The sequence below is a fragment of the Pipistrellus hanaki genome (genome assembly GCF_964339955.1).
Source record: "Pipistrellus hanaki genome assembly, chromosome: 2".
Lineage (NCBI taxonomy): Eukaryota > Metazoa > Chordata > Mammalia > Chiroptera > Vespertilionidae > Pipistrellus > Pipistrellus hanaki.
The window spans coordinates 173,028,502-173,053,422 of record NC_140504.1 but is presented as its reverse complement, the minus strand read 5'-3'; the positions used below and the strand labels follow the sequence as shown (position 1 = coordinate 173,053,422).

General features: G+C 60.9%; 1 protein-coding gene across 14 annotated transcripts in view; it reads right to left on the bottom strand.

The window, feature by feature from the left end:
• PTPRF (protein tyrosine phosphatase receptor type F) overlaps positions 1-24,921 on the bottom strand; it is an 87,573-nt gene that overhangs the window by 38,431 nt on the left and 24,221 nt on the right. For 8 of the 14 annotated variants that reach the window (XM_084874458.1, XM_084874468.1, XM_084874459.1 and 5 more), the window contains exons 6-8: positions 14,537-14,725; positions 8,219-8,236; positions 5,436-5,546 (exon numbers count right to left, since the gene is read on the bottom strand). In XM_084874458.1, the coding sequence (XP_084730584.1) occupies positions 5,436-5,546; positions 8,219-8,236; positions 14,537-14,725 (318 nt within the window). The remainder of the gene's footprint in view (positions 1-5,435; positions 5,547-8,218; positions 8,237-14,536; positions 14,726-24,921) is intronic. The other 6 variants (XM_084874465.1, XM_084874469.1, XM_084874470.1 and 3 more) reach the window with 1 other exon arrangement.

Genomic DNA, 24,921 nt, shown 5'->3' with positions numbered 1-24,921 from the left:
ATGAAAATAACACAACATTAAGGAGGGGATAAGGGGGCAGGATCCACTGTATCAGGATAAAATAACTCTTTAATAAATAACCTTGTGGCTGCCGCAGAGCAGTAATTAAATGCCGGCGCGCAGTTTTAAGTAAAGCTGGGGAAAAAAGCGTAAGATGTAATTATCAGCGCCAAACAAATTACCAGCCCAGCAGATCCCCCCGGAATATTTAGAAACTCATTTCTGCCTTCCTGTTCAATATTTGTGTCCGTGCTTATTTTTTTTTTTTTTTGGGGGGGGGGGGACCCCTAAGAGGGAGGAGGGGAAGGGACCAGGGGCCAGGAGGGTGGGGGCGGGGGAAAGGGCATCGAGGGAGAGGCAGCTGCAGGCTGCGCTGTCTGCTGGTGGCTGTTTTCTGACTGCACGGCGAGATCGCCGGGTCAGCGAAATGGTGTAACCCAAATGCCCCCGAGCCCAGGAGCGCCTGTGGAGGGATGCTCGGGGCTGACATCTGAGCTGAGGCTGCAGCCCTCCTCTCAGCCGGCTCCCTCTCCCTCATGGAGGAAACTCAAGCCACAGGGACGATTCAGAGGGGACCAGGCTGGCCCGGCTCAGCGCCTTGGGCCTCCTCTACCGCTCAGACCGCGGGACACAGAGAGAACCGCTAGCCCCTGTGGGTGGGCAGGGAACAGCCCACGTGAGTCTGCTCTGGGAAGAAGGGCTGGTGCGGCGTCTCCAGGAAGCCCCTTTCCAACCTGTGGCTGGGACGGGGCCTCTCCAGGGCTCCCAAATGGGCCTCAAAGTTGCAGCTGATCGACTGTTCAAGGTGTGACCCAGCACGGGGCTGAGGAAACGGGAGCTGTCTGGCACACTCGGTCAGAGAGAGGGGGGGGCGTGGGGCAGGTGGAAAGCTTTTCGTTTGGATCTGGCCGAAGAGGAAAGAGACAAGAGTGTAGGAGACATCCTCGGGGAGCCGTGATACCACCTTCCATCCTAGGCCTCGGACACTGGGCTCGGGAGGCACAGCAGGGCTGCTCTCTGCGGAGCCTTGCTGGGGCGGGACAAGGCACACGCTGCAGGACTTCTGTCCTGGGCTGCATGACCCTGCGGGAGCGAGCTCCCTCCAGACGAGCCTTTTCCCTTTGTCTTCCCCGTGGTTTCGGCTGAGCTCAGGCACACGCGCAGTTAAGGGCCGGGAAGGCCCATAGGTACACGTCACGCACCTCTTGGCTCCTAACTCCCACCGCCACCCCTACATTCCACCTGGAACAGACAGCTGGCCTAGCCCGGGCACAGAGGTGAAGTGCAGCTTCCTGCCATGCACCAGACTCGCCCGACCCTGCAGGGTAGCCCGACTAAGGGAACATGCAGACACAAGGTGTATCCGGGACCCAAGCGGCAGGAGCATGCGGGGCAGGGGGACCTGCCCACCCACCCCTGGGCCTGCCTGCCCGTCGGCCCAGACGACAGACAGCAGAGCCCGATGGGCGGGCGGGCGGGCGGGCGGGTAGGCCAGGCTGGCGCGAGCCCCAGGGAGCTGGCCGTGCCCGCTGGTCCCTATGGATGGGAGCATCCCATCGACGGGAGGACTGTAGATGGATAAGAAGTGAAAAGGACCAACCTTCTCGCTGATCTGAGAGATGAGAGTTTGGGTTGATGGCAGAGTGCGATGAGGATGAGGAGGGAATAAAAAAAAAAGACAAGGAGAAACACAGAGAGAGTAAAAACAGGCCAACCTCCACCTGCCCACACAGCACGGAAACGAGACAAGACTCTGGTGCCCCACGCACACGCACGTGCACACAGGTGCGTGCGGACCACGCCGCTCACGGAAGACTCAGGACTCATGGAGGACACAGTGGACGGGGCCGAGGCCCCTGGCAGAGGGGCTGGGACGCCAAGGGTGGGGCCGGGAGGTGTGGCAGTGGGGCACAGGCAGGCCCCCCATGCTTCACGCGCACCCCCCACGGCTTGGACAGACCCAGAGAGCTGGGTGCTCCGGAGTCAGGGCCCCCCCAGCCCACAGACCCAGGAAGCCCACGGGCCCCCAGCATCCCGCCACCTCGAGGAAGCCCCAGGCTGCTGCACGGCACTCGAGGGAGCAGCTGGCCTGGGCACCTGTGGGGAGAAAGGTTGTGAGGACACCGCCCTGTCCAGAGACAGTTAGTTGTGGCCTAGCGGACAGCTCCCTGCAGAGAAGGGGAAAGTCAAGGGCAGGCAGGCAGGGCAGGCTCTGCAGAGGGCATGGCCTTGCCCTGGCTCCTGGCAGCTGTACAGTCCGGAGCGCTGGAGGAGAGAGGGGCTGTGGATGGAAGGAGAGAGTGAGTCACACCGGGGGAAGTCAGATAGTGAGGGCGAGAGGCTGGCCCACCAGGCGTGCCTGGGCCCGCGAGACCGTGGGCGTAGCCGTGGGCAACGGTGAGCAAAGCCGGAGTAACTGGGTGATGCATCCTTCCCCCCGCAAACCCCCCACCAGTGCTTATCCTGACAGCAGCAGCGGCTACTGACTGCCAAGCATTTCCTGCACGCCTGGCCACATGCCGGGAACGTTACACTCGCTGTCCCATTAGATGGAGCGACCGCGGGGCCTCGGAGGGGCGGCGGGAGCCCAGAGAGTCTGGGGGATAAGAGGCAGGATGCGAGGTAGACACTGACGCCAAACCGGTGGAGGAGACATGACCTAAGCGGACAAGAGATGGATGGGGAGGACTGCCCGTGGGAGGCCGTCCAGGCAGCGCAGGTCTCACCTGCAGGGGTTCCCCCAGGCAGCCCTGGGCTCGGTGTGGAGACATTCTGAAGCGTCAGGACAAGGGGGAGTGACTGGCATCTAGTGTAAGGTGACCAGACGCCCCGATTTTTAACAATTTGTCCTGCATCCCGTGGTGTTTTAAAAAGCGGGACGTCTGGTCACCTTAAGCTAGTGGGCCTGAGATGCTGCTACATACCTGACTACCTGATGCACAGGACAGCCCCACGCAACTGAGAGTTACCCAGCCCGAAACATCAACAGGGCCCAAGCTAGAGTCACACTGATCTTAGTGGCTGAGAGCTGGCGCCCCAGGCCTGGAGGGTAACAGGCAGCCACGCTGCTGGGAGGCGGGGGCGAGTGGATGCTGACTAGCAGGCAGGCCAGCACTGGGGCTCAGGACACAGAGCTGGTGGCCAGCACAAGGGGAGCTGCCCTAGAGGAGCTGGGGCGGAGAGCAGGGGCTGTGCCAGGACTGAGAGGAGGGTGGGAGAGAGACCGGAGGAAGGACCCGAGGAGCAGGGCTGCCCGGGTGCCTGCAATCTGGAAGGGAGGGCCTGTCCAGGGCTGCAGAGCAGGCCGCTCCCAGCAAAGCAGGTTCAGGTGGGGTCTGGGGACAGACACGTAGGACTGGCCCTGAGATACCAGAGGCCACGGGAATGTGTGCGCGACAGGGAGAGGCAGAGACAACCAAAGCCAGGATAAAACAGCCTGTATTAGGGTCCCACGCCAAGTGAGGCTAGAACGGAAGGACCCCACAGGCCCTGGCCAAAGGCTTGGGGCAATGGGCCACGGCGGCAATTCCAAAAGCCCTGGTGGGGGCGGGGCAGGGGATGGGCCATGGCCAGAGCCAGTCAAGGACCTGCCTGAGTCCACCATGGATGGGCAGGGGGCCCCTGCAGACAGGGAGGCTCCCAGGGGCTGAGGGTCAGAGCTCCTGGTCAGTGCTCAAGCTGCTGGCTGTGGCAGTCAAGCTCAGGTCGTCTCCAAAGAGACCCACTGCCCGTTCTCAGGGCCGAGGCCAGTGTGTGGTGACTTCAGAGAAAGCTGCCCCTCCCCACCCCCGATGACCATGCAGGGTCCATCCACCGTGGGTCTGGGCCCCCTCCTGCCTGTGTACAGCCTCAGGCAGCTCCGCCCCAAGCAATGCTTGGTCGGGACCACCGGGCGTGTGGAAAGGTCCAGGTGGAGGGACAGGTCTTTGACAAGGAAGGCTCTTTGCAGCTGCTCGTCTCTGAGAGGGGACTTGTCAGGCCCCTCATGCCTGTCAGAAGCTCTGTCTGGAGCAGTGTAGGGTATGGTGACCAGATGTCCCGATTTTTAACAATCTGTCCCGCATCCCTCGGCGTTTTAAAAAAGTTCCGATTTTTAAAACGCCGAGGGATGCGGGACAGATTGTTAAAAATCGGGGCTGTCTCGCCAAAAGCGGGATGCCTGGTCACCTTAGTATAGGGGGAAGGCTGTGCACTTTACAACACTCCTCTTGGCCTTTGGGAGGCTTTGGTGCTCCCGGTCTCCCTGCTCGGATGCCGTTCCGTAAGGCAGGCCCTGGGATGGCTCAGGTGAGCCTGCAGGAGCTGCACACCTGACCAGGGGGCCAGTGCAGACCTCCCGTCCCACGCCGACTCTAATGAAGCCTAACAGGCCCATCACCCGACGGGCTGGCGGCCTGCAGCCCGTCAGTAACCTGTGCCCTGACACGGAGCAGCCCTTCCGTAAGAGGGGGCTTCCTGGGCTCAGTCCTGGTCCAGGCAGGTGGTCTTTGCTCTGCCTGACCACGTGGCCCCAAAGAGTGGGACCGCCATGGCCCCACCCCGCGCCTGGCCCTGGGAGGAGAGGCAAACAGCCCTCGTGAAGCTGCACGGAGCACTTAGTGCGCTGAAGCCATCACCGAGAGGAAGCCCCAGCCACTTTCCTTTACAAGCCCCCGAGGGAGCTGGCTCCGCTTTCACTGCGGCCCATCTGTGCAGGAGGGCTCCGTGGGAGGGACGAGGGCTCCAGGGCCCCTCCAGGGCATACATGCACACCAGGCTCGGCATGTCCAGAGGAAGCAGCAGGTGGCCAGCTTAGTTGCCCTAGGCTGTGAGCACAGCGGAGACTGGACACTCCAAAACAGTCCGCAGGCCCTCTCCACTGGGCATCTGGTCTCGTGAAAACACACGGGCCACTCGGTCCCAGCAAGGACCACCTGGAACACGGTAGGTGATCACCTACAGGGCTGCCTCCTCCTGACCCCCCACAAAAGGGTCGAGTACAGCTGGCTTCCCCTCCAGGAAGACCTGGCTGGAGGGTAGGCACACCTGGCCTGGAGCTCACCCTGCACGGGGGAGAGGGAGAAGGGCAGATTCTAGGAAGACTAGGCAGGTGTGCATGTTTACACACGCACACACACACACGCACACACGCACACGTCTGCTCGGAAGGCTCTGGACTCCCATGGGGCTCTGGGCCCACGTGGCAGGACCTAAAAGAGATACAAATGCTCCCCAGAGTGGCTGCTTCCCCGTGGGCCTGCAGGGAAGAGAGGCAGGGCAGCGGTGGGCACTGTGAGCTTGCTCAGTGGGAGCTGCTGCTGCCGCTGCTATGACAGCTGCAGAAAGAGGCGGGAAGGAGGAGACGGGGCTCATGGCAGCCCCCATGTGTCCACAGCCAGCAGGGGCGGCTCCACTCCTGGGAGGCAGGGCCCGCCCTGCAGCGCCCGAGTCCTTACCTCGCACATACAGGTTGGCGGGGGCCGAGTAGCGTGTGCCTGCGGAGTTGGTCGCCACACACTCGTACTTGCCTTGGTCCGACTCCTCGCTGCTCTCGATCTGCAAGGCACCTGTGGGGACATAGAGACAAAGGTCAGGCCCGGAACAGGGGGCGGGGTCTTGGCAGCATTTGTGGCTTGTACTGATGATCAGATGTTGCAGACATCGGGGCCACACCCCGAAGCCAGGGCTGCTTCCAGGAAGCTCTCCCTGACTAGCCCAAGGGTTGTAGTCTGAAGCACAACGCTGCCCCACCCCACTGGCTCTGCCAGGGGCTCTCCTGCCAGCCACTGAGTGTCCACTGCCCTCCGGCCAGTACTGAAGCCTGTCTGCCAGGGAGCACCCCCATTAACGCTCCCGGCCGTGCCAGGCCACGCAGAGCCAGGCGTGGGAGGGAACAGCCTGCAGAACCGCCGGCCTAGGATGTGCAAACGTGCAATGCCCTCACCGGGCAAGAGCCTGGGAACCTGCCACCCACCAGAATCCCACGGCAAGGAAGGGGCTTGCCCTGGGGGCCTGGTTCCAGCTGCCTCTGCTCACAGCACCCATCCTCCCCTCCCACCCCACGCCCTCCCGCTGGCCCCACCCATTCCGGCTCCTCTCCTCAGCCTGGTCCCACTAAAGTGCTTCGACCCACCACGGCTCCTGCATAATTCAGGAGGCTAATGGAGGCTGCAGCTCCCACCCCGGCCGGCGCCCTGAGGGGCTGCTCTGGCCGCAGACGGACAGACAGGAGCCAGAATGGGGGGGTGGGGGGGTAGGGATGGGGGGAGAGACAGTTGAAAAGGACCCTCACAGAGGGTGGAGGAAACTTGGGGGCCCATCCTGGTAGGTCCAGGTCGGGGAGCCCAACGCCAGGGCGGTGGTGGGAGAGGAAACACATGACTCGGCCACGCCCCCGGTCCCGGCCATAAACACTTGGAAAAACTGCCTGAGAGAGCACACCGGGCAGACCGTCTGATCGTAACTCCCCGAGGCCCAGGTAACACCGCTTCCCCGGGACAAGCCGACAGACAATCACACCCACAGAGGACAGTCCGATGGACAGTGAAGAACCAACCCCACAGGACACAGCCTGACAGAGAACCACCGCCTGCACACAACAGCCAGAGTGCCCCTAACAGCCCGCCCCTCCCAGGGCCCGGGCCGGCTGACGGTCATACCCACAGAGGACACAGACAGAACTTTGGACCCCACCTGACTGGTCTGGACAGGAGCCATAGCAAGAGGTCCAAGCCACGCTCTCAAGGTCCAGGCCCCGGGGGACGGCCACCTCAGCCCAAGCTGCAGCCCCTTGGCTGCCCGACATCCCTCTCCCACAACCCAGGCCCAGGGCAGCAGGAGCTGAATACCCAGGGGCTTGGGAGCTGGGGCCGGAGAAGGGGCTTCCCAGGCTCAGTCCCGAGGCAGGCAACGGGCTGGCCTGCCCTGTGGTCCTGGCTTCAGTGGGCATCAGGGAGTGTGAGGGCCCAGGGTACGTGCCAAATACCGTCCTCCTGCGAGAGCAGCCCTATGGGCACCCTTGATCACGTTCATGGGATGGATGGACGCTGTTACAGAAGACATTCATTCAAACAGGTGGGGTTGGCCGGGGGAATGCACTAAGTCCAGCTCAGCTGGGGCGGGAGGGGTGCTGGACAGGAACAGGGAGCAGGGCCTGGGTGAGCGCCGCCCTGCTGGGAGAGGAAGGAGGCTTCCCTGCGCTGAGAACCAGGACTGGTCAGGGGACCCAACACAGACCCTGAGCCTATTTGTACACAGAAACCCTCCCCATCTGGAACCAACCTCCACAGGGGGGGCAGCTGCTCTTCCCAGCCCCAGCCCCTGTCCTGAGACCACCCTGGCCCTGGACTCTGAGGGCCTGGATGTGCCCGAGGACACTTGTGAGGTGGGGAGAAAAGGATGTGAGTAAACATAGTACAGAAGCAACCACTTCGCAAGTGTTCACTCTGCGCCAGATGCTGTCCAAACCCTTCTCCTCTCCTCCACTCCTCACCGTCCCGTGAGGCGGGGCCTCGGCTCCCGTTTAAAGAGGAGGACACGGGCCTCTGAGGGGGGGCCCGATTTCCCGACGGTGACGTGGGTGGGGAGTCACCCTGGAGCCCGAATCTTTCAGTCCACAGAGTCTGGGCTTTGAACCCTTGGGCTGCGGGGCTCCTGTAGGAGAGCAGCCCGGGGTTAACAGGTCAGGGGGCGTAGTCACACAGGACCTGTGTTTCTCAGCTGTCACCCCTCCACCTACACTGACGTCTCCACGTGTTTGCCGGGCTGAGGTTCTTACAGGATGGCCCTCAGTTCATCCACGGGGCCGGGATGCTAAAGGGAGCTAATAACCGGGGGACGCAAGACAAAGGAGGTTCCTGGGAGGACAGGAAAGGCCCCGTCCTGCACCCCCACCTCATAGGAAGGCTCTCTGGGCCAGCCTGGAGGACCGGGGCGTGGCTTCCCTGCAGGAGCCCCCCTGTGGGGTTGGCCTGGGAGGAGGCCGGGCCGTGGGGCTTGCCCGTCCCCAAGGTGGGGCTCGGCGGTCTTCACAACCCAGACTTGCAATGGATGAGTCCACAGGAGGGAATGGCCGCGTGTGGATGTGTGTGGTGGCCGGTGGTGCTGAGGGGCCAGAGCTGGAGATGAGGCTGGAGAGGTCGGGATGGGGATGGGGGAGGTGACGGACTGGACGGGATGGAGTGGTGGTGACGGCAGTGGCGAGGCGTGGCGTGGCGAGATGCACGGACAGCATTCTTACCTCTAATTGGTGAACCACCTGGCGAGGTAATTTGAATGCAAATAAGATCAGAGAGAAGCATTAGTACAAAAGGAAGGAAAGCCACAAAAAAAAAAAAAAAAAAAAGCCAAATCAGATAAAATAAAACGCGAGAGAGGGCCTCATACGCGCGGGGGAACCGAGGCCTGAGTCAGGCTGACGCAGGCAATGTGTGCACAAGCACCGGAGCCGAGTGTGGCTGAAGCTGTGTCCCCCGGGTCGCTGGCACTGCTCTGAGGCGTGGGGGAAGGGAGTGGGGGGTCGGCAGGGCTGGGGGTGATGGGACTCATCAGGACGGTGAGTCGGGTTCCTGTAGACTCCACTGGCCAAGGCTGATGGAGTTGGGAATGGGGAGGTGAGGAAAAGATGTAGCAACCCCGCCCCCCCCCCCCCCCCCGCAGGGCCACCCAAACCCACAGGTGGGGCATATCTCTAAAGGAAGCACTTACCAAAACCAGCCCGGGCATTTAAGCAGAGGGAAGGGCAAAAAGGAGGGCTCCCCATAAATGATCCCCTGGTCTCCCTGAACACACACACCAGCTCACCTGGTCGCTAGTCCCGGCTGAGCTTACGACCCAGTGGCAGATACAGTGTAAAGCTAAGGTGACCAGACGTCCTGATTTTTAACGATTTGTCCCGAGTCCCTCGGAGTTTTAAAAAAGTCCCGATTAAAACGCCGAGGGACGCGGGACAAATTGTTAAAAATCGGGACTGTCCCGCCAAAAGCGGGACGCCTCGTCACCTTATGTAAAGCCCACTCAACCCTCTACAAACTGAGTGACGGCTGAGCTTCTCCCCAGCCTGACCGGCGAGAGCCAGAGACCAGTGCCTACCCTGTGTCCGTTCAGTGCTTTGGAATCCTGTGGAGCCGTAGCTGAGGGGGCCAAGCGCTCACCCTCCATCCAAACGCCCAATGCAGGGCCAGGGTGAGGTCTGAGCAGGCTCTCTGCCCCACGGGGCCTCCTCTGAGGCTGTGCTCAGGACCCTTCTCTCCCATCCAGAAAAGCAAGGAGCCCGGGGGGCAGGCCCAGGCCCCACACGGCCTCCCCTGCTCCTCTCTGCCCACCTCTGGGGGAGGGAAGTGTGCCAAGAGACAAAACTGATCACTACCCCACGGGCCCGATGACACACACCCAGGAGGAGCTATCACCCATCACCCGCCCGGGGGATTACCCATCTCCACGGAGGAGTAAACCAAGCGACCTGCCCAAAGCTCAAGGTCACATAGCTTCTGGGTGAAGTGGCAGGAATGGACCCCATGTGTCTGGCTCAGGGCCCTCCTGCAAACACAGGGGCTGGAGGGAGGGCAAAGGCAGCGTTGGGGGCCTGGAGTGTGTGTGTGTGTGTGTGTGTGTGTGTGAGGGGTGCAGAGATTGTCTAGAAAGAGCCATTATCACAATGACCCTCCAAACATGGGACCTTCAGTGTCCCCCAAACCCTGTCAGAGGGTCCACAAGATCAAAATAATTTTCATAGTACTGAGAGGTTATTTGCCTTTTTCACTCTTGTTTTCTCATAAGTGGAGTTTCCCAGAGGCTCGATGTGCGATATCGCCACCGGCCAAATGAGGAAGCAGGCGTGAGAATCCAGCCGTCCTCTAGTGAGCCCAAAATTAAAGATCTGTGAGAGTGTGCAGCCGTGCTGCTCTCTTCTCACTGAACGTCTTGAGAAAATACGATTATTTTTCATTAAGTTTATATCACTTATCTTAACACGTCATGGGGTTGTAAGTTAGTTGAAAGTCGATGAACAGATATTTAAATCTCCTCCATCTTATTGTCTAGGATGGCCAATACCGAGAGAGAAAACCCACACGAACAAGAGCTCTTGGAGGTCCTCTGATGTCTGCAATCAGCAGTCCCGAGGTCAGAATGCTGACCGCCGCTGACCTACTCCTGCAGGCCCGCCTGACCCAGGAGGGGCGGCCGTGTCCGCGGTCCGGTCTGGGACCCCTAGCTCCTGGCCTCCGCTCTTCTAAAACCCAACTTGCACCCTGGCCGGGTGGCTCAGATGGTTGGAGCATCATCCTGCACACCACAGGGTTGTGGATTTGATTCCGGTCAGGGCATGTACCCAGGTTGCAGGTTCGATCCTTAGCCGGGGTGTGTGAGGGAGGCAAACTGAGCGATGTTCCTCTCTCACATGGATGGTTCCCCTTCTCCCTTTTTAAAAAATGTATTTTATCGATTTTTTTACAGAGAGGAAGAGAGAAGGATAGAGAGTTAGAAACATCGATGAGAGAGAATCATCGATCGGCTGCCTTTTGCACACCCCCTATTGGGGATGTGCCCGCAACCAAGGTACATGCCCTTGACTGGAATCGAACCCGGGACCTTTGAGTCCGCAGGCCGATGCTCTATCCACTGAGCCAAACCGGTTTCGGCCCCTTCTCCCTTTCTTTCCCTAAAATCAATTTCAAAAGTTAAAAAAGGAATTGAAACCTAACCTGCAGTGTGACCAGTCTCTGGACATCTCAGAATAGCTGCTTTCCTATTAAAACGGAAACAAGAGTTTGCCTTTCCCGTGTCACAAGGTGGCTGTGGGAGACCAGAGGGGCCCTGGGAGTCAGCACTGCCTGGGAGCTGCCGGCGTGCTCAGGCCAAAGGGGAACCGTGACCACGAGCCTACGGTATGTCCTCCTTGGCGGATGGATGGCAAGGCAGAATGCGGGGACAGGCTGGGGCTGGCCAGCAGAGGGGCTTAGGGGGGCTCACACCCATTCCAATCAGGTCTGTGGGCTTCCTCCAGCAGCCAGACCCTGGCACCTCAGGCTCGGCTCAGGTGCTGGGGGCGTGTGGAAGGAGGCTGCTCTCTGAGCGAGCGGGCGGGCACGTATGTTACGTTGTCCTCGGTGCCTAAGCCATGACGGGATGGCGGCTCACACACTCAGGCCACCGGGATGAGGGGAGCACGGGATGCCCCGTGGGGCTCTGTCCAGGCTCAGCGAGTGGCCAGCAGCTCCTCTCAGAGCCCCATGCGGGAGGTGAGTCCCCACGCATGTTCCCAGGGACACTGCCTGCTCCCGACTCCATTTCCACCCTCTCCGAGCCTGTCCCGATCCTCCCGGTCCCTCACGGGCTCTCAAGTTCAAATCCTCCAAGACACTCATGTTGTAATAGCAGGTCACAGCCCTTCAGTGAGGAACCTGCCTGCGGAGCAGAGCTCACACCTGCACATACGCCACCCGCAGCCCTCCTACCCAGCGCTGCTCTAGGGCCGAGCCCTGGTGACACGTACTGTGGCTTGGCCCAAAGATGCCTGAGGAGTGCTGGGCACTGGCCAGGAGGGGCCTGAGGTCTGGACACAACGGGATTGGGTGCTTTGCAGCCCTAGCAGGGCCCAGCCATTCCCCAGGCCCCACATATGTGATGCTAGAAGGCTCCTGGGGGACCTCACACAGGGAGTTCCCTGGCCCTGCTCTTCCACACGTGACCCCAGGTGACCTTCTTAACTCAGCCGCGAAGGGGGCATGGTAATCACAGCCTGCCCCACTTCTCAGGGCTGCTGGAGAATCCAGTGCAACCAAAGGCAGGAAGGCGCTTTGTAAACCGTCGGTGATGCGTAAACCGTGAAAGTCCCTGTCAACAGCCCAGTGCTCAGGGCCTGATTCCGTTCTAAGAAGGGATGTCTCTGTCAGTGTGCATGGAACAGCCCCAGCACATTCCGAAGTGACCAGAGGAGAGGGGCAGCTGGTCCTGGGATCAGGGGCCAGGGGCCAGGGGCCAGGCCAGGCAGTGATGGAGAGAGTCCTGTCCGTTACCTCTACCAGAGGTGAGATGGCTCAGTCCCCTCAGGCGCCACCTGATTCTATCCCAGCAGCTGGATTGTGGGCCTGCACACCTCAGGTCACAGCTGCCAGGGGCAGAAAGATCTAACAGAGAGGTCTTTCCTGGACTCAGGAAGCAGAAGGAGCAGACGTCAGTCCGTAGGGACCAGGTTGAAGGTCACGTTCGTGAAATAATTCATCAACAAGGGCTCAGAGATACCTGTCCCGTAGCCCATCCCAGGCTTGTGGGTGGCACTGGGGAGCTTCATAGAGGGGAGCCAGCCCCAGGCCCGCCCTGTCCGGAGAGCCCAGCCGACGTGGGCAGAGCTGGAGCCAGGGGGTAAAAACGCAAAGTGGGGTGAGCACTAAAAGAGGTATTTAGGCGGAGAAGTGTGGGGCGTCACCATCGGGGGAATGTGAGCAGAGGGCCAGGATGGGGTCAGGGAGGCTCGGGGCAAGTGGCCCAAGCCCCGTTCCCAGGGCCCTCCCCATCAGCGACACCAGGCAGGGAAGTGAAGCTCTGACCGCGCCGGTCTCACTCAGTGCCCCCCGAAACCCCCTTTTAAAGAGGAAAACACTGAAACGCAAAGAAGTTAAGTGACCGAGGCCACCGAGCTGGTGAGGGATGCGGCCGGGGGGGAGACAGAGAAGGGGGTGTGCCCTGTTCGTGTGGGCACCGGGGGGGTCAGAGTGCAGAGGGACAGGAGCAGGGCACCCTGCCGGCTGCTGGAGGATGGATCCGAGGGGGGAGCCTGGAGGCAGGGAGAGCCGGCGACCGGGGCCATGACCACGGCAGCAAGAGGCGGAAAGGGCACCGACTGGAGAGTCACGACGGTGTCAAACCAAGAGGCCCTGGTGGTTCTCTGTCGGGAGGAGCCAGGGTTTGGGGCTGGGAGGCTGCCACGCGCAGAGCAGGGCACGGCTGTCCGGGAAGGCCTCCACTCATCGCGGTCAGGGAGGCAGACCCATTTTTCGGTCCAGAGCCCAGGGGAGGTGTCTGGGCTGCAGAGGCAGATCGGGGAGCTGCGGGAGGGGCCGCGGTACCAGAAGCTACAGGAAGAGGGGAGCCGGCCCAGGGAACAGCTCTGTCCACGGGGCCAGGGGAGGGCTCCCAGGCCTCCCAGGCCTCCCCCGCGGAGGCACACGGAGAAGCAAGAGGAAACCCAGCGAGGCCCGGGAGGGAGCGGTGGGGAAGGAGGGAGGCGTGAGCTGCTGCTGAGAGGACGAGGAGGCCTGGGCAGCACCGGGTGGAGCACTGGGCGGCAGCCAATGCGCAGGGCAGTGAATGGGTGGCACGGGGCCCGGCACACAGCACGCACTACATAAACACTTGATGGACGTACGCGTGAGACGGCCTGCCTTCCCAGAACCGCTGCCACCGACAGGCAAGGCCGCTGGGGTGGAGGCCAGACCAGCGGGGAGGGCCATCGGGCTGCTTGGGGGGCCCGCCTGGGGGGCTGGGGAGCCCCTCGGAGGAGCCGAACTGTGCGGGCCGCTGGGCAGCGCCGACAAGCGCTGCCGGACTGTTTCCTGCCTTGATGATGGCTGTTTTAATTAACGGCTCTACAGCTGCCTCCATCTTGTTGAGTTTTAATTAAATTAAATGAGCGAGCACTTCATAGGCTGTCTCTGGCGGCCGCGGCTGGGGCCGGAGTCCTGCCCCTGCCGGGCACACACCAGCTCTCCCTCCTCCCCGGGCACCACGGGGAGTGGCAGGAGAGAGCGCCTGGGGAGCGGCAGGTCTGGAGGGAGCAGAGTCACGGCCTCCTTTGCAGCGCCGGCCGGCACCGGCCATCCTGCCCGAGCCCCCGTCCCGCAGCGACCAGGAGGACTTTGGACCGAGGCCTACCGGCCCAGCCGTGCCGGCGGCAGATGCCGAATGCAGCTAAGTAGAACCCGGGCCTCCTTCCCCGCCTGCTCTGTGCCACAAAAACGGAATCAATTATCTTGGCGGGAGCCTCGCAGGCAGATCGATCAACGGGGCGGCACCTCCCGCCTGGTCAAGATGGTATCCTGGCTCCCAGGGCTCCACGGAGACAGCCAGAGGAGACAGGTGGCCCTGGTGGCCGAGGGACGGCAGCAAGTCTCCCTGGCTCCGAGCTCTGAGGCCCAGCCTTTGGAAGCCTGATGAAAATCGGGCATCTTTGGCCGCCTTCCCTGCCGCCTGGAGGAGCAGAGGGAAGCACCATCCAGGCCCCCTCTAGGGCCAGGCTGCAGGGAAGCTGGAGGAGGAACACCCTCAGTCCCGATGCAGAGCCCAGTGCCAGGCTGAGCAGGACCTTTGTCCTGTGAGGAGCAGAGCTGGCCCGAAGTCTGAGTCTGACAACAGCAGGATGGACGGTCACAGGATCACCCGCCAAGCTCTCGTTCTGGGCCAGGTGGGCTTGGAGCAAGCTCCGGCCCACCCACTGGGTGCCCTCTGCTCAGCCCCGGAGGGAGGGTCAGCCCCAGGCTGAGGTCTCCTGAGGCCCTTGGCCGTGTGGGTTCGGGCCCCACCCCTCTCCTCACGCCTGTGCAGCCAGCCCTCTGCTCACCTGAACGTAGCTGCTTGATGCGGCCGTTGCTCGTGGTGGGATCCACGGGGAGGAAGTCCTTGAACCAGGAGATCTCAGGGTCTGGGTTCCCGCCGGCCGCGCACAGCATGGTGGCCGTGCGCGCCTTCTCCACCACCTTCAGCTGGGGCCCCATGTCGATGGAGGGGAAGCCGGGGGGCAGCTGGTCCTCTGCGGGCAAAGAGCAGAGGCGCGTGTTAGGGCTGGGACCCCGCTCTGCGGGCGGCTTCTCCTGACGCCTAGGTTGGCCGGGATCCTTACGAGTCTTAGCTCCCCGCGACCCCCGACTTCCAAGCCGAATCCCGAGTCCCACTGTCCAGGCCTGGGGGCTGCGGGCGGGCCCAGCCTGCCCTGTCAGGAAGCTGGTTTCCAGGTCTGAGAAGCAACGCCTCAGACGGAGGACGTCGGCACGTATCTGTCTGGGCCCTGAGGGGAATGAGGATTGATGCTCTCCCGGCCACCGCAGAAAGTGCTGCCTGGGTGCGGGATGTACGGGGCTCACCGCGGACTGGGTGGCACCCACAGCCACAGTCACCCCGGAGGCTCCCTGTGCTGTCCAGCACCGCCCCCCTACCCCCACCGTGTCTGCTCCCGCCCCTGCCAGCATCCAGCCTTCAGCTCCACCCCACGGCAGCGCCACACGGCACAGCCTTAGTTCCGGCCCTGGCTCTACACACCGCTTGCACGACCCATGAGCCACCCTTGACCCTTGATCCTGACTCTGACCCATTCTCTACGACAGCCTGGACCCTGACCCAGCGGCCAGGGGTACCATCCCAAAGGGACTGTGGCCCATCAGGAGACGGGGCCTGGGGGTGTGGGGAGCAGCAGGACTTCCAGCACGCCACGCCCCCTCCCCCAGCTCTCCGCTTCCCCACCTGCAGCCCTCTAAGTTCCAGGCATGACCCAAGCTACTCTTGGGCTGCAAACATGATCCCGGAGTCCTAACGTTCAGCTCTGGTTTTTAAAAGGAACATGTCAAACAGCGGCAAGAAAAGACAGGATGGGAACGAGGCGGGTCTTGGGATGCACCAGGCAGGGAAGCAGCTTCCTTTAGCTCTGCTACAACTTGCTCTCGGCTAGGCCCAGGCAGGGCCAGAGACCTGGGGTTCCCCTCCCACCCTCCCCGTTCTCCCCAGCAGCCGGGGGCACACAGGACTGCCAGGGCCATCCTAGCCCACCAGGGCCCCCGTCTAATTCCTCCCAGGCCTCAATCCTCCCTGCGAAGCCGTCCTGAGCAATGGAGGCGAGGGGGGACAGCAGGGACGGGGCCTGCCAGACGGAGGGTCCAGGAGTCAGCGGGCCCCCACTCCACCAGGAAGGTACGGACCAAGGAGAAGGGAAGAAGCGCAAACATCTGCAGCCCGCGCCCCAGGAAATCTACTCTGAATTCCTAACACAGGGACGGTCTTTGGGATTTACGCCAAATTAAGGACAATTAATTTTCCTCCCTCAATTATCGCGCCCTCAATGGCTCCATCCTTGGCTCAGATCACCCTCCCTCAGGCACTGCTGCCAGAGCCCAAAACTGGCATGTGCACAGAGCTGTCCGTGACACAGAGGACCCCACAGCCACTCCCCGGTGCCAGGGGGGCTTCCGCTCTGCGCCTCGGGGAAGAGGAGTGTGTCTGGCAGGAGGCTTCTGGTCCCTTGGGAGTGACAACTGCTCTTTCTTCCTTCTTCGCTCCCCTGGGCCCCGCTGGCACATCCACACGGAGCCAAGGACAGCAGCAGCCGGCTCCTGATGCCCACCGTGTGCCTGGACGAGCCAAGCGCTGGGCAGGCCGTCACAAACTGACCCAACCGCCGATCCGATCGACTCGTTTATCTTCCCTCCTCCCCCCAGAGACCCACAGGAACGGGGGCCGCGGTGAGGGGCAGGCAGGAGAACCGCTGAGGCTAAAGACCGGGGCAAACGCCTCCTGCAAATGCCACACGATCGCTCCAGAACCATCAACAAATGGGGAAACCGAGGCCCAGGTAGGAGGGAGAATAGGCTGTGCTAATGGAGCATCTACGACCTCCTAGGCACTGCGTTCAAGTGCTTTGCAAAATGATTTAATCTTCTCCCAAACCCTGAGGTGTATACTAAGCAAATGGGGGCTTAGAGAGAGATCTAGAAACCTGCCCAAGGTCACAGAGTTGGATGGGAGACGGGGCCGGGATGAGACGAGGTGGTGGGACCCACCGAGTGCCTGGCAGGGCCGGGTCAGGGCAGGGCTAGCGGAGGTGAGAGCACCCCTGGGGGCAACCCACCACCATCCTGGCTCACCTCTCCAAGGCTGGCCCAGCCCCTCCCAAGCCACGCCCGCTGCCATCCTCCGGGGCCCCGCCACTCCCCTGCAGCCCCCTGCACACGACTCCGCGTGCTTATTTACTGCAAACCGAACCCCACAGTGCCCATCCGTGGCTGCACCCGGGCAGTGGCCAGCGACCCAGGTCCCAGCGCATCCAAATGTACCCTCTGCCGAGTCCCCGTCTGCAAAACCGGTCCTGCCGAGCCCCCTTCCCCTCCCCCTTCCAGGCCACCCGGTAACCATAGCAACGGCGGCAGGCGCTGCTGAGGAAGGGCTGCGCGCGCCCGTGTCCATGTGTGCGGTGCGCAGCCGCCACCCCTCCCTCCCTCCCCTCCTGGGCGGAGCCTCGGCGACCCCTCCCAGGACCCCCACTTCCCAGCTCGGCTGGGGGGGGGGTGGGGGGGGGGTGGGGGACGGGGAATCCTCCCTCCTGGAAGTCCTTCCTGCTCAACCAAAACTAAGACAGCCAGCGCCACAGCGGGAGGGCAGGGGGAGGTGCCCCACATCTGCAGCCTCCACACCTGGGCATCTGCAGTGTCTGCCTGCCCCAGGGAGGCGGAGGCCCTCCATCCTCCGGTGAGGAATGGAGGAGAGACGCCCTTGGGGCCTCTGGAGGTACCAGGAGCCTGTCTGCAGCTGCGTGCGGATTCTAGCTGCAAGCACACACGCACATACAGGGTGCACGCATCCTGTCCCAGGGTCTGCCCCCCAGACCTCCGTGTGTCTGTGGTGGGCGCACATATGTGCGTGCATTGCTCCTGCTCCAACCTTGCTGGGTTCCACCTGCTACAGAGGGAGACCTGACCCCTTTCCCGCTGTCCCCACTGGGGGAGAGGAAGATGGCGGGGTGTGTGTGTGTGTGTTGGGGTTTGGGGGTGTAGGGAGCAGTGGTGGAGTAGATCAGCTAAGCTCCATGGCCCACCTGCCACCTTGGTGGCTTCCTGGAGGAGGAAGGAGATGCGAGAATAGGAAACCCTTGGGGAGGCAGGGAGAGCGTTCCTGGGGGCGGGAGGGAGGGGCTGCCTGCCGAAAGGCTGTGAGAGGGGGGAAAGGTGCATCTGGCTGAAGCTAGGGGAAACGTGGGGGTCCTGATGGATGAGACCAGGGAGAGGGTAGACAGGGGATCCACTTAGGCTGGTTGCAAGGCCTGGGAGAGGGAGGCTGCTGGGGCCCCCGACTGAGCACACACAGGCCTCTTTGTTGAGCTCTGCCCGAGAGGCCTGAGGGGGAATCGGGCTGGAGGAGGGGGCTGCACCGGGGAAGCTGACAGATGGAGGCGCCTCGCAGGATCTCGGGGTGGGCAGCACCGTCTGTCAGCACGACCGCCTCACCCTCGTTTACCCAGCTTCCTGGCATCTCTGTGCACATGCAGGCACACGCCAACACACACACACACACACACACAGGCTCTCTGGGGTGGCACTGTCCCTAAGCCTGACCCCCTCCCTGTGTGTGAGTGCTAGGCCTGGCCTCACCTAGTCTCTGAACATAGACGCCTAGAAACATGCACAGCCACAGATCTACCTGGTGGAAAAGAGAGGTGCAAACACAGAAACCTCAATGTGTGTGTGTGTGTGTGTGTGTGTGTGTGTGTGTGGAGGGGCAGTGACAAGCACCTGTGGAAACAGACTCATGCAAACACACATGTGGAGACATGCAGTCAGAGATATACATGTACTGAGACACGTGCACTTGAAGACATACACATTACACAGACATGGACATTGAAAAGAGGTGCAGACACACAGAAAGGAACTTTGTGGGTAGCTGCCAGCTCCGTCAGCCCTCATGCACTCAGGGAAACCGAGGCCACCTCTGGCCCTGTCCCCAGGCCAATGCACCCCCAGACACGCAGGATCCCACACGCTCCCCAGTGCCCAGCCCCACCCCCAGGCTTCCAGGAAGCGAGGGGGGCCTGCCGAGACTTGGGCCCATCTCCCTTCGCAGCTTTCAGTCTTGATTTTCAGCTTTTTTCCGAGAGAAAACTCCCACCTCTTCCAGCACTCAGATTTCATCAAACTTGGCATCTTAAAAGCCTGTTTTGTTTTTTAATCTGAGCTGTTTGAGGCCTGTCGGCAGCCGTGGCCTCCCCCTCCCAGTCCCCACTCTCATCCCAGGGCTTCCCTGGCCCTCACACAGCCCTGCTCCACCTGGCTGGCGCGGCCTCCCCACCGCGCACACCAAGCTGGCCGGGGGGAGGGGCACCCCCGGGCACACACCCTACCCACTCTGCTTCCAGGCCCGGCCCATGCTCGGCTCTCCTCTCCGAGCTCCCCACCCCCATCCCACTCCAGGAGATTCCTTTGATCCACTTACCCCCCTCCCTCGGGTTGGGGCCCCGTCACTCCCGACCAGTGACAGCCTCCCACTCACTCCTCAGGCCCCTGCGGCCCAGCTGCCACCCTCCCTGCTTCCTGCCTGCATGCTCCCCAAGGTCAGCCACGACTCCATGGAGATAAACCGAAAGGACACGTCTCAGCATCGTCTTGCCTGACCTCTGGACAGCACCCCGCCCTGCTGACCACTCCCTCCTCCTCCATGTCCTCTGTTCTCGTTTCCCTCCCACCTCTCAGGCCCCTCTTCCACAGGGTCCCGTGCCAGCTCCCTCCCGATAGGAAGAGCTAGCTTCTGGGGCTCCGTCCAGGCCCCCTTCCTCCTCTCTTGGCTCTTGTGCTCTGAGATTTGCCACTTCTTGGCCGTCAAAACTCCATCTCCAGATGTCCCTGGGACGGCCAGGCGAATCCAAACATGGCCTCCTTGACGCCTCCCGGGAGGCCTGATACTAAGGTTTCCAACAGGACTCATCCACCTGCCCCTGGAGAGCAGCACCCCCTCTCCCTGGCTGCAGAGGCAGCAACCCCGGGGCTCAGCAGCCCCAATCCCACAGGGAGCCAGGCAGGCCAGCTCGCTTTCTTAGCTGCTTGTAGCCCAGTGTCCCTTCCTCTGCTATCCACTGCTTGGGTCTGGCCCGCTGCCACCTCTTGCCGGGCTGCAGGGCTGCCCCAGCCTCTCCCTGGTCTCCTCCCACCTGCCTCTGCACTCTCGGGGGCCTTTCTGATGCATCCAGTGGATCATGTCATTCCCGTGACTAAAGTCCTCTCTCCTCTGGCAACCAGAGAGATAGGGCACCTCACCACGGATGGAGGAGGTGCCCACACACACAGTCATAGGAAGTTTTTTGTTTTCCCTCTTTCTAATCTGCACCCAAGGACATGCCTCTATTGATGTTAGAGAGAGAGAGGGAGAAAGAAAGAGAGAGAGAAACATGGTGTCAGAAATAGTGATCGGCTGCCTACGGCATGTGCCCTGACTGGGAATCAGACCTGAGACCTTTGTATGGGATGATGCTCCAACCAACGGAGCCACACCAGCCAGGGCACACACACAGGGCCATTCAAAACCTCCACCTTGGCGACCTGCTCCAGAGCCGCCAACTACACTGCAGTCATGAGGCTGGGAAAGAGGGTAGTGAGGGGGCCGTGCACACAGCAAGGCTTTGTAAGTCTTTGTGACTAGAGGGGCAGGAGGACCATGGTGGGCACCGGGGAGGTGCCTGGTGTGTCTGTGGCTAAGAGGAGGTAGATGTCCTGCCCACTCACAGGAAGCAGAAGGAAGCCTACTTGGGCCTTTAAAAAAAAAAAAAAAAAAAAAATATATATATATATATATATATATATATACACACACACATATATATATATGTGTATATATATATATATATATATATATATATATATATATATATATATATATGTATTTTTTTTTTTTTAAATTACTTTCAGAGAGGAAGAGACAGGGAAAGAGCAATAGAAACATCAATGAGAGAATCACTAATGAGCTGCCTCCTGCACGCCCCCTACTGGGTATTGATCCTGATGGGGAATTGAACCCTGACCTCCCCGTTCATAAGTTGATGTCCAACCACTGAGCCTACGGGCTGGGCTCCCCTTGGGTGTTTTGAAGGCAGATCAGAACCAGAAAAAATGGGGAAACCAGGTATCAAGAAACCCAGAGTCTGAGCTTCAAGGGCCTCCTGGAAGTGCCCCCTACCTGGCACCTTCCCCACCCGCAGGCCGGGCACCGAACTCTCCGGGAAGTGGGGGCCCGCGACTCAGCTCTGCACTGACTCCGAAGCTGCTGTTGGTCTGACCACTTCGTTGCTGATGGCAACGAAGTGGTCAGACCAACCACCCTGTCTTGAGTTCCTCTCTGTCCCCGCTGGTCCACAGCCCGAGCAGGGATCCCGTGGGGCCGCAGTGACAACGGGCCCAGACTGCTCGCTTCGTAAGCCCTTTGCTATCTGTACGTGTGGCCTGCAAGGTGCGGACCTTGTATTTGCACAGACACAACACGTACAACACATACACACACAGTGTGATGCACACCACCTGCTGTACACACCACACTCCCAGCCTGGTGCCCACATGCACTGCATGATGGCAGGCTCTGCGCTCCTCACACCACCTGCTGTATACACCAGACGCCGCACATGCCTGATGCACACTCACTCACACACACAGTCTGCCGCGCCTCCCCTGCTATACACACCCCCTGTGAGGCACACACCTGCTATACACACCGCACCGCACACATGCTGCCTCACACATGGCACCCAGGGCACCCGCACCACTCGGAGGGTGGCATACTATCATCATCTGCTGTATCCATGACCGTAAGGCGAACGCTGCCGTCTGCACCCAGCGCCCTCAGAGCCAGACCCCCAGGACAGAGTCAGAAACAGATCATCTGTGTCCCTTAGCCTTTCCCCCTCCACTTCTCCCTCCTCCTTGGCCCTTCCAGAACCCACTCCAGTTACCAGGGCCCTGCCCACCCCTCTGCTGCCTGGCCTCGGGGTGTTCCTGACCCCTGTCCTGCCTGGCCTGGACCCCGCTGGCCCGGATGAAATCCGCTCTCCTCTTCCGTGACCCCCTCACTGAGCTCCAGGACCCTCCCGCCCCCTCCTCCCGGAGGGAAAGGCCAGGCAGCACGGCCTGCCTCCCTTCCCCCTCCGCTCCCCCTCCCCTGAGAGGGAAAATGTCAGATTCCCTGTCTCAGTGGTGGCAGCGGGCGGGCTGGAGGGGGAGTGATTCAGCCGCCTCGAGAGCGCGGAGTGAGAAGAGCTTTTCCTGCCATTACCCAGCGAGGGAGAGGCTAGCTCGCTAATGGCTTCAATTACCACTCAGACAGGAACGCCGGGCGGCGGGCCCCGCTCCGCAGCCCAGGACGGGCTCGCCCCCGGCCAGCGTGCTGCCGAGCTGCCGCCTGGGCATCGCCGGGCAGCGGGCACTCTGCCGGGGAGCGGGGTGCAAAGGCCACGGTCAGGGCGCTCCCAGGAGCCCCGGGGTGAGGGAAGCTGGGCCGGATGCGGGGCGAGGCGGGGCCGGGGGCAGGGGACAAACTGGCAGGCGGCGCCAGCTCCCCTTGGCAGAGCCGGGTCTCCCTGGGCAGCCCCGAGCCACTCCCTCCAAGAGCCCAGCGTGTGGCGACTGGCTCCAGCCCAAAGCGCCAGTCATTCCTGCACACACACCGGGCTTTCCTGGCGGGCACAGGAGGCCAGGAGGGGCAGGGCGGGGCGGGTGGCGGGTGGCGGGTGGCGGGGCGGGCACAGTCTGGGCTGCTTTCCTCTGGCCCCACCCCCTGGCACCTCGGAGGCCTCGGATCCGCTCCTTTCTGCCAAGCCTAGAGCTGGTCAAGGTTACACAGACCAACGTGGTAAGTCAGCACTTTGTCTTCCGGGTGCTGTGTTTCAGGAGCAGGAGGGGCTCACGGAGGCCCTGCCTCCCTCCCCCAAACATCAGCAGACATCTCTCATACGCTAGAAGCACACACGTACCCCAGACCCTGCTAGAGAAACCCTGATCCGAGAAGGCCCCCCACCCCCTGGGATGGAGACCCTCTGCAAGTCTGAATCCCCCTCACCGCAGGCCCTAAAAGATCCCCCTCCTCCCCCTCCTCCTCCTCCTCCTCCTCCTCCATCCTTTCAAAGTTAAAGCTGCCCAGGGCAGTGGTGGGGGCAGGCATGCCCACAGAGGACCTGTGGGGAGTCAGGCCAGAGCTGGGGCAAAGGGGGAACTCCTCACACTAACAAGGAGGCCCTTTCCCCGACACGAGAGCCTGAGAAAATGCCCTCTGGGGCAGGAACCAGAGTTTGGCCCTTCAGCCATGTCCCAAACGCCAGGGCTGGGCCGATGGCTCCCTGCCAGGGCAGACACCAACGGAAGGGAGGGCCGTGCTGACATACTGGTCCTCAGGTCATAAGCGGGGAAACTGAGGACAGGGGTGGCCAGGTCAGAACACGGAGCCATCAGTGATCCCGGCCCAGGGCCTGTCCTCCGGGCCCCCGCCCCATGGGTAGGTACCACCCGTGGGAGTAAAAGGTAGGGGCTGCACCACCGGACAATGCCAGGCGGCACAGAAGCCAGGGGCCGCCAGCTCAGCCAGCTGCCTGGGCCCCAGGCTGTGCAGCGTCTAGCAGCCCAACATGATGGCATCCTCTGAAATGCTTAACTACATCCTACCTGACCCTCCCAACCAGCCTGGACGTGAGGCGGTGTGTCTCTATTTACGGTGGAGCAAGTGAGGCTCAGAGGCGCAGTTACTTGCCCGAGATCACGAGGTGAGAGAGTCAAGGGTCAGAGCCCCTGCCTGCACCCCCGTCTCCCACGGCCCCTTGAAGCGGGAGGCCCCGCCCTGCCTCACAGGAGGCACACGGACCGAAGGCCTTGCTGAATGCATGCGTGCGTGAACCCGGGAAGCCACAGCGTCAAAATGGCCAACGTGAAAAGAGGCTCAACTGCTCTTGTAATCAAAGAAATGCAAATTAAATTGAGATGCCATTTTTTTGCCTATTAACTAGGCAAAGATTTTTTTTTTTTTTTTTTTTTAACTGACAATTCGCACTGCTGGTAAGAATGTGCAGAAAAGAGGCCCCTGATGACCTGCCTGGTGGGGGTGTAAGCTGACACAATCTTCCGGAAATGCTGGAATCCTTAGAAACCAGCGTGCCATTTCGATCCGGCAGTTCCAGTCCCATGAATGCGGAATAAGGAAATGACCGGGAAGGTGAACACATCCTATCTGCAAGGACGCGTGCGGCACCTTATTTGTAAAAGCAGAAACCTGGGAACACCACGTTGTGTCCAACCATCAGGGAGCGGCTCCATAAATTAGGGTACTTCCACCTGACACGTACCCACAAGCCATTAAAAATAATGATGCGGAAGAACACTTAATGAAGAGGAAGATGCTCATGATAGGTTTCTTTAAAAAAGCAGCCTACAAATCATCGGGCAGAATGCGACCCCATTTTTGTTATTCATAGAATGCATGCAAAGAGAACGGACTATGAGGAACTAACCAAATGTTAATAGGAGAGGTAAGGGTTACAGGCGATTTTTATTTTCGTCCCTATGCACTATTTTATACTTATCAAATATTCAATAGTGAACAGATGTTATTATAATATTTTTTAAAAAAATAATCAACCATCAATACTGTATTTTGAAAGTCCACGCAGGCACATACAGACTGATGAATCCATGGTGGCCGACTGGGGCTGATCATGTCACTCCCCATCCTGTTCACGGCTTCCTATGTCCCAGGAACGTGTTAACTGCTCTTCCCCTCTCCTCTCTGTGCCTCCAGCTCCACACACCGTCAAGGAGCGCCATTCTCTCCTGCCTCTGGGCCTTGGCACATGCTGATGCTGTTCTCTCTGCCTGCCCACCTCAACTCCCTCTTATCCTCGGAGGTCAGCTTAGACAACAGCTCCCTCCCCCCTGGGCTCCCCCAGTCCCCTGGGCTGCCCCACAGCACTCCCTGGAGACTGACGTTCAGAGGGCCTGGTCAGAAGACCCTCCGGATACAAGGCGGCATTAGGGGATGTTTGTGAACGCACAGAGGAGCCATCCAGTGAGGAAAGACGCTAAAATCCACACACAGCCCCAATCCCCACCTAGGGCCCTTGCGACAGGAACCCAGCTCTCTGAAGCCCACAGGAGAGTCTGACCCACAGCAGAGAGCCATGTAACCCAAGCAATTCACAGCTGTAGCCCACACTTCAAGTCAGAC